This window comes from Lytechinus pictus, chromosome 18 (genome assembly GCF_037042905.1).
Source record: "Lytechinus pictus isolate F3 Inbred chromosome 18, Lp3.0, whole genome shotgun sequence".
Taxonomy (NCBI): domain Eukaryota; kingdom Metazoa; phylum Echinodermata; class Echinoidea; order Temnopleuroida; family Toxopneustidae; genus Lytechinus; species Lytechinus pictus.
Window position 1 is genome coordinate 23,074,496 of NC_087262.1, and position 12,829 is coordinate 23,087,324.

At 35.5% G+C, this 12,829-nt stretch overlaps 1 protein-coding gene across 1 annotated transcript; it reads right to left on the bottom strand.

Annotated features, from left to right (window-relative positions):
* Positions 1–215: 215 nt before the first annotated feature.
* LOC129282084 (bifunctional heparan sulfate N-deacetylase/N-sulfotransferase 1-like) lies at positions 216–9,941 on the bottom strand. The gene is made up of 5 exons (XM_054918018.2): positions 9,797–9,941; positions 8,714–8,888; positions 7,321–7,491; positions 6,127–6,236; positions 216–5,352 (listed from the first exon to the last, which is right to left on the bottom strand). The coding sequence occupies exons 1-5, from the start codon at positions 9,889–9,891 to the stop codon at positions 5,133–5,135; spliced, it is 771 nt and encodes a 256-aa protein (XP_054773993.2). The 5' UTR covers positions 9,892–9,941; the 3' UTR covers positions 216–5,132.
* Positions 9,942–12,829: the final 2,888 nt, after the last annotated feature.

The window sequence follows — 12,829 nt, forward strand, 5'->3', positions numbered from 1 at the left end:
TACTTGCACCCAGCACAATCCTTGTCATCACACAAGTCTTCTTAGGCGTCAAAATAGCCTAGTCTTTTTTAGGGTTAAAAAAAAGATCATACACGCAGTTATCTCTCCGTATTCAAAGTCATAAATCTATCATACAGAGCTGACTGAAACGTGCCCAATGAGCATTTTTCTTCTACTTTGAACAATACAAAAAAAAGATAAGGATCACAATATGATTTCATTAGAAAAGTGCACTATATGTACATCCATCTTGTGACATTTAATAATAAGAGTTTTAAATCATATACATTCTAATACTTGTATGGTACTGATAAGTCAAATAATTGTCCTCAATTTTCATTCTAAATCACACAATCATAATTATAAACAAAATGTCACATTATATATAATGAGTTCATTGCCCTTTTAGTTTTCAAAGGGGATTTAATTTTAAAAATAACTTATTATTTTCAGTTCATATTAAATCACAAAATCATAACATATCCAATATGGCAGTTAATGTCAAGCAGAAATTCCCATGTACCAAAACAGGTGACAACATGTTCTCCTGCAAACATTCAGTTTCCTCCGATCTTAATATCTCAGAGGGTATAGGGTTAAAATTAGGATTGTATTCTAAGAATTTTTAGTTCAGAATAATGTAAAGGATTAGGGTTGAATTAGTGTTTTAGTTAATAGGTTTTAGGTTTTGCTTAACACGCAGATTTCCCATCAGAGCAATTGTCGCCAGAGAAAATGTCATGAAACACATTTCTCCAACAACAAATCATTAGTCGATAGTTATGACAAACATAGTGAACAATATCATGGAACTTTCACCATATTTGCAAATAACAAAGACATGTGAACAATCCTAACAGGAAAATTCAATTTTGAACCAAAAATGACAACTATTTGGCATTTAATAGGTACATGTATTTAACTCATTTGTAACCTTTGTTAACATACATAAATGTAATTAAATACACCTGTATGTAATCTCATTTGGTAGATTACTTATAGTTCATGTCTCTCAAGCAAAATCTGACCAATGTGGTTATGTTTCATGAAAATTGAAATAGATCCTTGCTAAATAAATATAAACAAAAGAACCTGTGGTTACTTGTTTGAACAAAATTTCATGTTCATGTTTTCAAGTAAAATTCTAAAGATTTTGGCCCGCTTTCAGAAGTTGGGATTAAATTAGGCCATGGTATAAATCTGTGTTAAAATTATGGGGAGCCAAACATGTCAAAATTTTACACTGTATGTTTCTTATGTTCATTGTGCTATTTCCTAACTCTTTATTAGTGAAGACGGCAAATGATCGGATACTATGAACCTCTACTGTTAAGAGATTTATCCTCCTTAAAACTTACCTCATTAAATAAGTTTCACTTTCCTATATTTCGCTTCTATTTTTTTCTTTATGAAATTATACCCCTGAGTTAATTTGCATTATCATATTGTGTTCAGATTTTTAAAGTTCGATTTGTGTTCTTAGTTATTAGGATTATTTAAATTTACATACATGATTATTGACCCGTTATATTTAAGTTGTATATTCGCCGATTATCTCTTTAATTGTATGTATAATTAAGTTTTCGTAATGGTGTTTTCACTATCAGTTTCTTTGTTGTTCTATTACTGAGATATCTTGTATTCTTTTCCCCCCCTTCTTTCATAGCGCTTTAAAATTTTTGTATATTTTTATTGGCTTTCCGCAGTTAAACCACAACTTCAGACCGAGTTTAAATTAAACCCAACTTCAGAACATGGGCTATTATCTTTATGTAATTTCATAATTAAGACCATGAGTTGCACTATTTGAAATATATTTTTTCTCTATCTCTCTCTACCCCCCCCCGCCCTTTCTCTCTCTTTCTCTCTTCCTCATGCTCTAACACTAATAATGATCACATAGTACACATCATATTATTCAAAGAAATTCTCCCATCATGTCATTTCCTTCATGACACTTAAAACAATTTCTAACAAAAGTATGAAATTATTAACAACACAGAACAATCTTCTTTCTATCCATAAAAAAATTATTTCTCATTACTGCTTACTGCATTATACAAATTAAAACCCGTTTCTCAGTAGCTTATAAATGTCGCTAAGAGTACTTTTTTTTACAACTTGACCTTGTCCAAAGCTCTGCCACAATATTATGTACCGGTAAAAACAAAAAAATAGAATAAGATAAACATACCTACAGGAATTGTTATCTTACAATTTCAACAAAGTATCTTTACAGATTGTTCACAGATTCAACTAAAAAGACACAATTTCTCAGACTTTAGAGTAACTGCAAAAGTTATAACTTCAAACTTTTGCCCACATTTCTGTTTTTAGTAACTCAATGACAAAAGTTATAAGATTCATTAATAATGTTCAGGTCCAATGAAACTAGTAATTCCAAGAACCAATGAAAAAAAAACAATTAAAATATTTAAAAATATATATTTTTAGTAGTTAGTAGTAGCAGTAGAATATGTAGTAATTTTATCCTGAATTCAACAAAAGTAACAAAATCACCCCCCCCCCAAAAAAAAAAAAATAATAATAATAATTAATAATATATCCCACTTTCCCCATACAGAAGAGAATAGACTTCAATTGGTACAACACAGAAAAGTTTCTCAGACAGCATTAGTAATTAAATATCAAATATAAAAAAGACACTATACATGTACTGGCATTTGTACAATACTGAGATGCCTCTATCGTGATTTCATAGTACTGCTACAAAAAATGGGGTTTTCAAAGGAAATTTTCAGCTCACATTCCATTAGAAATAAGTTTTGGGATTTATTGTTCGCAAGTCAAGTTCACACAAGGTTTCGACTAATTAAAGCCAGTAACTAATACCCCAAAATAAAAGAGGTGGTTAAGAATATGTCTCAGGCCCTGTTACATAAAGCTTTTAGCAATGGACCCTAGGGCTGATATAACAAATTATAATACACAATAACCAATGCAATCAATCGTTAAAAAATCATCCCCACAATCAATTGCTAAGCTATGGGGGCTTGGTTTAAACTCTCCATATTTGTTCAGAAATAAGCACTTTAATGGGTGCATTTTGCCCATGTACAAATAAAGAATACAGATTACTTGATCTGAGTCTGTATGCATGTGTGCTGAGAAGCCAAAAAGGGAGAGTTCAAACCAACCCATAGCTTTACATTCATTTGTGAACTCGGACCCAAGAGTTTCTACTTATATCTTCAGATAAAATTGGCAAATGAGCACATTCACTGAGTAGGAGTACAACACCTTCGGTACCACATTTAAAACAATATGCAACATTCAAATATATTTCTGATAGATAAAAAAAAATCATGTATAAAACATGTGCACACTTGCAGCAAGGGTTAATGTTTTTTTTAGTAATCATACTTTGAAAATGAAGATACAAAAGGTGCTTGTTGGCATAAGGAAAAAAAATTGTTTTTGTTTCTTTTAAGAAACTGTTGCCTAAATGGCTGCTACGGCAATCAAGTATGTTCTTAAAGAATGTCTGACATTACACTTGAGCATAGAGCAAACAGCACATTATCCCATTAAACATATCAATCAAATCATGGTCCATTCTTGTAAAGCTCACATCACATCTCTATAGATACATTTCCATAGGTAATAGCATTTGAAGAACCTGGATCTGGCTTTGGTAAATGTAGCACTCAATGCTTTCAAGGAATGACCCCTACCATGTACTAACTCACATCACCTGGGTTGAGAGAGGTAAATGAAGATAAATGTCTTGCACAAGAACAACAATGCCAATGGAGGATTCAAACTTTGTACCTCATGGCTTAAATTCCACAGACTTAGCCTCTTGACTATTAAAGGTATCTTGATTTTTTTTAGTATAAAAATTAGAGTTTCAACCTCTAGTTTAGTGATATTGTGAAAATGGTTATATTTGGCGTTGAAGTTCATTTGAAAGGGCTTTATATGCACAAATTGGCATTGCTGTATAAAAAGGGTGCTAGATAATGATCCAGCTCCCTTTTGGATTTGAACTTGTTAATGATGGTTAAATCTCAGATGAAGGGGGATGGATCAATGCTCTGTAACAATAAAAAGATTATCACCTCAATCAAAGAAGTGGTCAAATGTTCCATTTTCTCACTGCCTAGAAACAGGACTAAATCTTGGCAGCTTGATTGTGGAAAGATCAATAACAGGATGTCTGCTATTGTGCTGGAACAACAATCTTTACCATTTTTTCCCCACCAAGTAAAGCATTACCAATCTACACCAGAAATGGCTTGTATGCTAGGTTCTCACTTCTAATCAAACAACCTGATCAGATCAAAATCAAGTTAGTTTGGTCGATTATTAAGAATTGTACCCTAGAAGTTACCATTGGATGGCAAAGTGACAATAATAATAACTTTGACGCAAAAGGGCCCTGGTTGGTCTATCTCGGCGAGCTAATCTGGGGCCAGTAACACAGAGCTTAGCAATGCTAGTAGAACATTTTTCTACGATTGATTCCATTGACTACAATGTACAATCAATCGTAAAAATCAAGCGTACGGTTAATCGCTAACCTTCGTGTTACGGGACCCTGGTGATTGATAACCATCTAGCTCCCAACTGAATTAATATATCTGACATGTTCAGAATACTTTGTAGGTGACCATAGTGATGTTGATAAAGGTAGATTGATGCTGTCCGTGGTAGGTTGACACAGATGAGCTGCTGAGCAAGCCCAACCTTGCCCATAAAATGGGCTTGATCAGGGCTCCATTGCATAAATGATTGCTATGGTAGCTTTGTCATCTATTTGTACCTCCCATGGAGTCCTATATTCTGATCAAATTATGAACACTGCTAATTCAGCTCTTTCAAATAACAGGTAACGCTACGGTCACAAATACCTTTAAGAATAATTTAACGAATGGTGTTTATACATAGCAATAAATGGTATAAAATCATTGGTACGGTGTTCATAAAGGCATTTGTGACCGTAGCATAAGATTGAGCTGTCAGATCGGCAGTGGGAACTTCGCATTATAATCCTTGAGCATGGGCAAAGGGATAAAATTACCAAACCACTTCTTCTCTACAACCCTTTCATTTGAAAGTCAGAGAAATACACTATTGGATCACTACATGAGGTTGGTGGTAAGAGTGAACTAGAACTCTTTGATATGGTCAGCCAGCCAGTCAGGAACAGGTTGGTTGAGTTTTTCCAAGACCGACGAGAGGACAAGATTATCCTGTCGATAAAACGCTTGAAGGAATTCCTCCGACTCGGTGTCCATTTCGGGATACTTCCGACCTTTGCCCTTCCCTAGGCAGCGCGTTCTATTCTTGGGGCCCACCGGGCAGTAAAAACCTTTATTTTTATCATACCTGAAAAAAAAAAATCACAAAAATATATTTTTACTACATTCAAATCGGTAACAAACATAGAAGTTTGATAAAGATAGGTTGAGTTTGAGCATAGCTGTATGCAGATTTTTTTTTCAAGGGGGGGGGGGATGCATAGGTTATTTTGAAAAAAAAAGCTTAAAAGCGCGAGGGAGCGAAGCAACTGAGTTTATCTTGGGGCACTTTGCATTTTTAAAAAGTAAAATCGAAAGATTTCTCAAACTCTTTTGGTGAATTTTGTGGAAATTTTCCGTAAAAGATTAAAGTTTGCAAAATTTCAAGGGAGAACTGTCCCCCTACCCTTACTCTATGTATGGCCATGAGTTTGAGGTGAGAGGGCTAAGGAGGGTAGGATGGTCATTATGAGAAATGGAAGAAGCATGCGGAGGGGCAGAGTAGGGTTGGTTGAGGATAGGGGCTATACTGAGTCAGGCAAAGCAGAAGATGAGTAAGGAGGATTGGCACAAGTATGAGGTACAAATATCGATGCTCACAAATACAAACTGGATTTTAAACATTTGATTCACTTCATCTTTACTTAATTAGTAATTACAATTATAAAGTGCATATAGTGAAGTGTACATATGGATGGAATGAGGCCAGGGGATGCGCTGGAGACCGACAAAAATGGAAGCATAGCGTAAATGCCTTATATGCCGCAGGGCAGGAATGATGATAGGTGAGGTGACACATGGATTCTAGGAATTACCAGAAAGTAGCAAATGACAGAAATTACTTACAGACGGGACTACTTACTTGAGTAATCTGGAATAATTGAGGGTTGGTTTGATCTTGAGAAACTTCTGAACCCTCAGCATGGCAAGAGCTGGGTTAGTTTTCAACATTTCTCCATCCAAAAGGAACATCTGGACATTGAGGAAAACACAACCAATGCATATTTTACATAAAACATCATTTTTATACAAAAATCTAGAATATCACTGTGATAAATAACAAGGACTTTGGAAATTGGAATCCTTGAATTAGTAAAGAACAATCCCATGATCCCATTTCTTATAAGTCAGTGGCAATGAAAAGCTTGATGATTCTCATCTCCCCCTCTCTCTCTGCTTCACATCCCATCGGTTTATTTTCAATTAGTCTAATTGCCATTTCGTACATTCACAATTTCGTCTAATAACCAGTTGGTCCAATAGCCATTTAGTCCATACGCCTTTTCGTCTAATTGGACCAAGTGTTAATTGGGGGAAATGAATGAAAAGAAAATGTGCATTGGACCAACTGGTTATGAGACGGAATCGTCATAGACGAACTGGTGATTATCGGACCAAATGGTTTTAGGACCAACTTGTTATTAGACAGTATGTTGATGGACGGAATAGCATTAGACTAAATGAAGGTAGACCAACGATTAGCAGATGAGTTGGCAATAGACAAATTGGCAATTTACCATCCCCTCCCCTCTCTATTTTTGTTTTCACTTTTTCTCTCCCATGTGTATTCACTTTCTGTCCCACAATATGTTTCTCTTCTCTCTTTCTTTAACTTCCTTTTAATTTCCTTTTGAAATTATCTTTCCTCTTTCCCTTCTTCCCATCCCTCTCTATAATTTCATTCTTCTGATTTTATCAAATCCTTGATTCAGCTCACTTCCATTTCCATTCTTCTCCCTTTCTTTCCTGATGCCCCATTCCCTTTCTGTCCTGGTGGGTGTTTCATAAAGCGATTTGCAAGTTAAGAACGACTTTAAGAACGACTGGTGAAACTTTCTTACGCGCTAGATAGCTAAATATCATTTACCACAAGCACTGGAGTAAATCCTTGCGTCAAACCTATTATACAAGGGGGGATCTATTGTTCCATCACCCTCTGAACAATAGGTGTGACGCAACGATTTACGCCAGTGACCACAAGTAAGGAACACCAGTCGTTCTTAAAGTCACTCTTAACTTACAAACAGCTTTATGATACGGTCCCCTGTTCTCTTACTTGTCTGGATGAGAAATGCTGGAGCCATCTTTGTAGATGTGTTGAGTATCTTCCTGGTTCTAGGCAGTGTTTCTGAAGGTCCCGGAGTAGTTTGGGAGCGTCGGGTTTGGCAGTGATGACATCGCGGAATGAGTACTGTAAACTGGTTGCATCATTGTGTGCCCTCATGTGCTGCCAATTAAAAAAAAATTAATTTAGTGATCACAGGAATATTTTAAGAAAGAGTTACCAAAGTAACAAAACACTGAAAATCATAATATTATAATTCATGTATAATCTCACCAGTAGCGACTGATTTTTTGTTTAACTTTGCAGGCCTACAATCTCACCATTGTTTGCCTGCATGTGCTGCTAATTCAAACAATTGCAATTTTGTGATCACATGAAAATTTGAAGGAAGAATTACAGAATCATGTTTCCTCCTTTTTGGGGTCCACCCTACCAGTACATGCCTTGTTTCTGCCGTTCTATAAAATACATGGGTGTGTCATGGTCTAGTGGTTCCCACTCTCGCCTATCAAAGGGTTGTGGGTTTGAATCCTAGCCATGGCGTGTTTTCCTTCAGCAAGAAATTTACCCACACTGTGCTGCACTTGACCCAAGTGAGGTGAATGGATACCTGGCAGAATTCATTCCTTGAATGCATTGAAAATGTGGTTATGTCAAGCTAAAACCGTGGTAATAATAGCAGTGCTTTGTATCCTCAGGCAAAAAGCGCTATATAAATCCATTTTTATTATTACATATTTTTTGTAGGTCGAACCCGCATTTTCCCCATTGTTTCAGTACTTCATGAATACCCAAGCTATGATAATTTGAGAGTATACAAATTGTCATACGAACTAGAAAATAGAGACAAATAATATCAGGAGGGTCCCCCCATAGGGGGGTTGGACGTACAAACTTTATAGAACTGAAAACCTTTTCACAACGTAACGAGCCCAAGGTCTATGTAAGTGACATTATAAGCAACTTTTCCCAGTCAGAGACCAGTCCTCATGAATATTCATGAAATGTAAATAGTATTGATATAAACAAATACAAAGCAATTTTGTCTAGCTCATCAATATAGCATATTGCGCTTGCGCTTCAGGATGACAGTTTCTGGTTCAAATCCCGGCTTTGATACATTAACATTGTTTAATTTTTTTTAGCTGGATTTAAACAAAACCTGCAAAATTTGAAAAAAAAAGATAATATAGTTCAAATTTGTAGTCTTTTTCAAAGGTTTGAAAACAGATTTCTTGGCTCACTGGTAATGAAGGTAAAAAAGGCGCCACCTCTGAAAGTAAATTATCTTTAGATTTCAATACTAAAATGTAATACAGGTTTTTAACATAAATTTCACATATCTGAGTCTCTGTTTTTTTATAATATCTATAACTTGACCTACCTGATACCAGGAGTACGCCCTCTTTGCCGGGTCAAGAAGAATGACAATCAGCTTGGCCTTCGGGAGCAGAGCTTTAACCCTCTTGGGAGCTAATACACTATCAAAATAATTGGCACTCTTCTCAAAGGTGTGGGTATGGCTTTGGTTCTTGGTGGACGGAAAAAAGTCAAGATACCTGACGACAGAAAACAAAAGAAACATATTTTATCTTTTTTTTAATCATTTGTTTGGCATCACCTGAGCCTGGGAGGTGAAAAGTGAACTGAATTACTAAGACCCGCAGGTCTCTCCTCCCTAAATTACTGCGGGGGGGGGGGGGGGTTCAGGTGGACCAGGTGTGTGTGTGTGTATTTGAGTTTTGTCAGACGTGTATCAATCAGATATGATTATTTACGTCTGGGACCTACCTTTAACCTCACCATCCGAAAGACGTGACCAGGGCTCGAACCTCTGCATCAATTTGTAACTTCCCCACAGCTTGGATTACAGGCGCACGCCACAACGCCCAGAATGGTGGACCAGGGGTTAATTTCCACCCTTCTCTTATACGAATAGTGCAGTGGATACTTAAGTAAAAAGGTGGTGACTCTCCTCTACACAGGGCATCCATTTAACATCCTATCCAAGGGATGGTGTGTCTTCCACTGTAACATACATAGCCTGAATCCATGGAACAAGGGAGGGACATGTTTATACACAACGCAGGCTTCAGTCATCCGCCTGGAGTGGACTCAAACTCACAACCTTTGGTTCAACAGTCAGATGCTATACAGACTGAGCTAACCTGCTCCTTCTAAAGATAAATTAATTTTCTGGGCAAAATAGTAATTGGTATTATATTTTCTTTGAATCCTGCTTTTCTCTGAATGAATTATCTTTTCTATTGATGTTACCTTAACACTCAAAATCATTTGAAAATTTCTGCATAATTGAAAAATTCCACTCTTGATGCTTGTTTCTCCTTTATTACATAAACTAATCTAATTATTTGTAAAATACTAAAGAGAGGCTGTTTTAATCAAGCGCTTTGCAACATGAAATACTACTATAATTATTTTCAAATGAGAACGTTGGCAAACTTACCAATCCAGTCCATTATAGTAATTGTCTCCATTAAAGAATTGTACCTCTTCAAAGGTTTTATCACTCGGCCGATTGTTGGCAATCCCTTTATGCATCTGGAGGAAAGTGTAGAGGGCTGTAGTACCTGGATTAAAAAAATGAAGAAAAAATCAAGGTAAGTTCGCTTTCAAGTCGATAACAAAATATATTATAAACTGAGTTCCAAAAGAAACCAATCAAACTTTTACAAGGGCACTGAACAAATTACACTCAGTCAAAGTGGACAATATTTTAACGCAGGCAAGCTTCAATAATCTTTAATAAGCACACATCAATAATTAAGAGATTGGTTCAATCACATAGAGGCTTTACCCCCACAAATCAATTGGTTTCAGAATCCAAAGTCACAAAATGGCAAAAGAAAGACCAATGAAAATGAGATGGGATTAAACAAACTTTTGTGTAGTTCATCTAAAAAACCAATCAAATCTGTCCAGTTTAGAATTAAAGATGACACATGATGAATAACAAAGGTTTGATATTTTATATGAACCGTGGCCCGTTTCACAGTGAGTTAAAACTGTTGAAACTTTGCCATTACGGCAACTACCATGGTAACAGGGCTCAGCAGCCAATCAAAATCAAGGTTACCATGGTAGTTACCATAATGGCAAAGTTAGAACAGTTGTAACTCTTTATGAAACGGGCCCCTGGTCTATATCCATTGCCTTGATTTATTAAATAATAGGGCAAACTTATGCAGACTAAATTTTATTTCCCCTCTGACATTGAACTGAAACCCCTGAACATAAAAAAGTATTTAAAGAAGAACATATAAACAGGTTTAATCTGGTTACATATGTGCCCATGTTAGAAGGCAAATCAATCATCTAGGACAAATGAAAAATACTGACAATCACAAATATTTTTACATGGATGATTTACTAAGGAATTGGGAATATCATTCTCAAGTATGCTCAAACAAAAGCAATAATAAATGCAGAAAAAAAAACACAGGAGACATTAGTTGTAACCTTTCAAGCTGAAAATCAATAATTTTCAGGGAATCTGTTGAAAATACATGTGGAACGATTTGGCAAGGTTATGTACAAGCCAATGAGTAATGAAAAAAAAACACCAGAATACATCAATTGTTACCTTTCAAGCTTAACATCAATACATTTTAGGGAATCTGTTCAAAATGCAGAAAGATTTGACAGCTATGTGTATGTATAAGGCGATTTATACTACAGTGAAAAAAAACTTTAAAATATGCAATAAATGTAATTGTAGATTATGAAATTTGTATTTATGCAGAAAGAACATTTGAGTAGCATTCTCACATCTCTGATCACCGATGTAACATTTATTTACTGCTCTACTACTGATAGCCTAGCCCCACCCCCATCCCACTGCCAAGTCTGAATGTATCTACATGTACATGTAAATTCTCCCATTTCAACCGACTATAAATGAGTCTTCAAGTTATAGAAGTATCTCGCTACCCGATATGCTCATGATAGCTAAACCTCAGACGCCCATTAACTTGGTAATGGGATATCCAAACATTAGTCCCTCTGTTGAAATGTGACTGACCTAGATTCAACCCAAGGAACTGTCAGTGCCTCACGGGATCATACAACGGTTTACTTCTTCAGAAAGTGTTTAGTCTTGACTTTGAAATTTTGATTCAACGACTCTAGCAGGGGGCTTCTTTCACAAAGCAGTTCTTAAACTTAAATTGTATATGGCAAGCCAAATGTGTGACAGCTCATTGCATTAGCTTTTTTTTTTATTAATAAAAGTGAAATTTCTTGAAATACAGTATCAGTTTTCCCATTTGCAATGAAGGAAATATATGTACATGCGTACCTGATTACAAAGATTTTCTAAAGAGATAAAGATATATTTCCCGCTTCCTATGAATAATGACATTTCATCTGTCCATGGGACACAGGAAACCTTTTCATTAAGACCACGTGCATATCATCATCTTTCTTGAATGCTCCATATTTCAAAATACAGTGTGTCCAACAACAAAAATACAGATAATTTCTTTTTGTTTGTTCAACATTACATCACCATTTTCTCTTCATATTTGATACCTAATATGTCATGAAAATAAAGATGAGCAAGAAAGTTTAAAATTTCAATGTCAAAATCAACTTTCACGTGAGAAGCTGGTAAAGAATTTTTAAAGGATACAAATAACATACATTACAAGGAGGTGGATTATTATTACTTCTTTGTTTTGCTTTTTTTGTGCTTGATCTCTCAATGATATTGGATTCAGATTCACACTTGAATTTCTGCGCAAACCGTTTTAGACAATCATCTGAACTTGTGATTTCTAATCTGAATAATACAATCCACCAAGTATTGGGTCTCAAATCAAAGAAGAGATCTAGTTCATATTATTTTTGTCAAATTCATAACCATATTGTGATGTCTCAATCTGCAGGTAGGTACCATTTTTCTGGGACACACTGTACAATGTTCATCTGATACAATACTGATCCGATACAATCGTTATCAAGGATGGACATAACCAGCGTAATAACCAACTTGGCACACACATCCATGACTGTCCTCAGTGACCAACAAGCCAAAAACACAACCTGGAACTTATCCAGCTACAGAGTACACACACACACTTTAGTAATGAAGGAATATTATATACATGTATGTTCTACACCAAACTTTTCAGTATTTCCATAGCCAAACATTTTTTTTAAATGCAGATGTCACATTTCAGAAAATGAAAATATGAACCATTTCTATAAAATTGCAATGATTGGCAGAATTTAAGGTAGCTCATTTGCAAAAATGATATCTAGGGTAAACTTAAGCTTCATTTATGTCGCATGATTTAGACTGTATTTAAGTGTTCAGTGCTGCATAAGCAGTTATGATTAATATTTATATTATATTGGATGGCTCAGAATGGAATACCAGAAATATTCCAAGAGTACGGGAAAATATTCCATGAATCGCAGATGAGTGGAATATTGGCCCTAACGAGTGGAATATTTCTGGTATTTCATCAAATAAAGC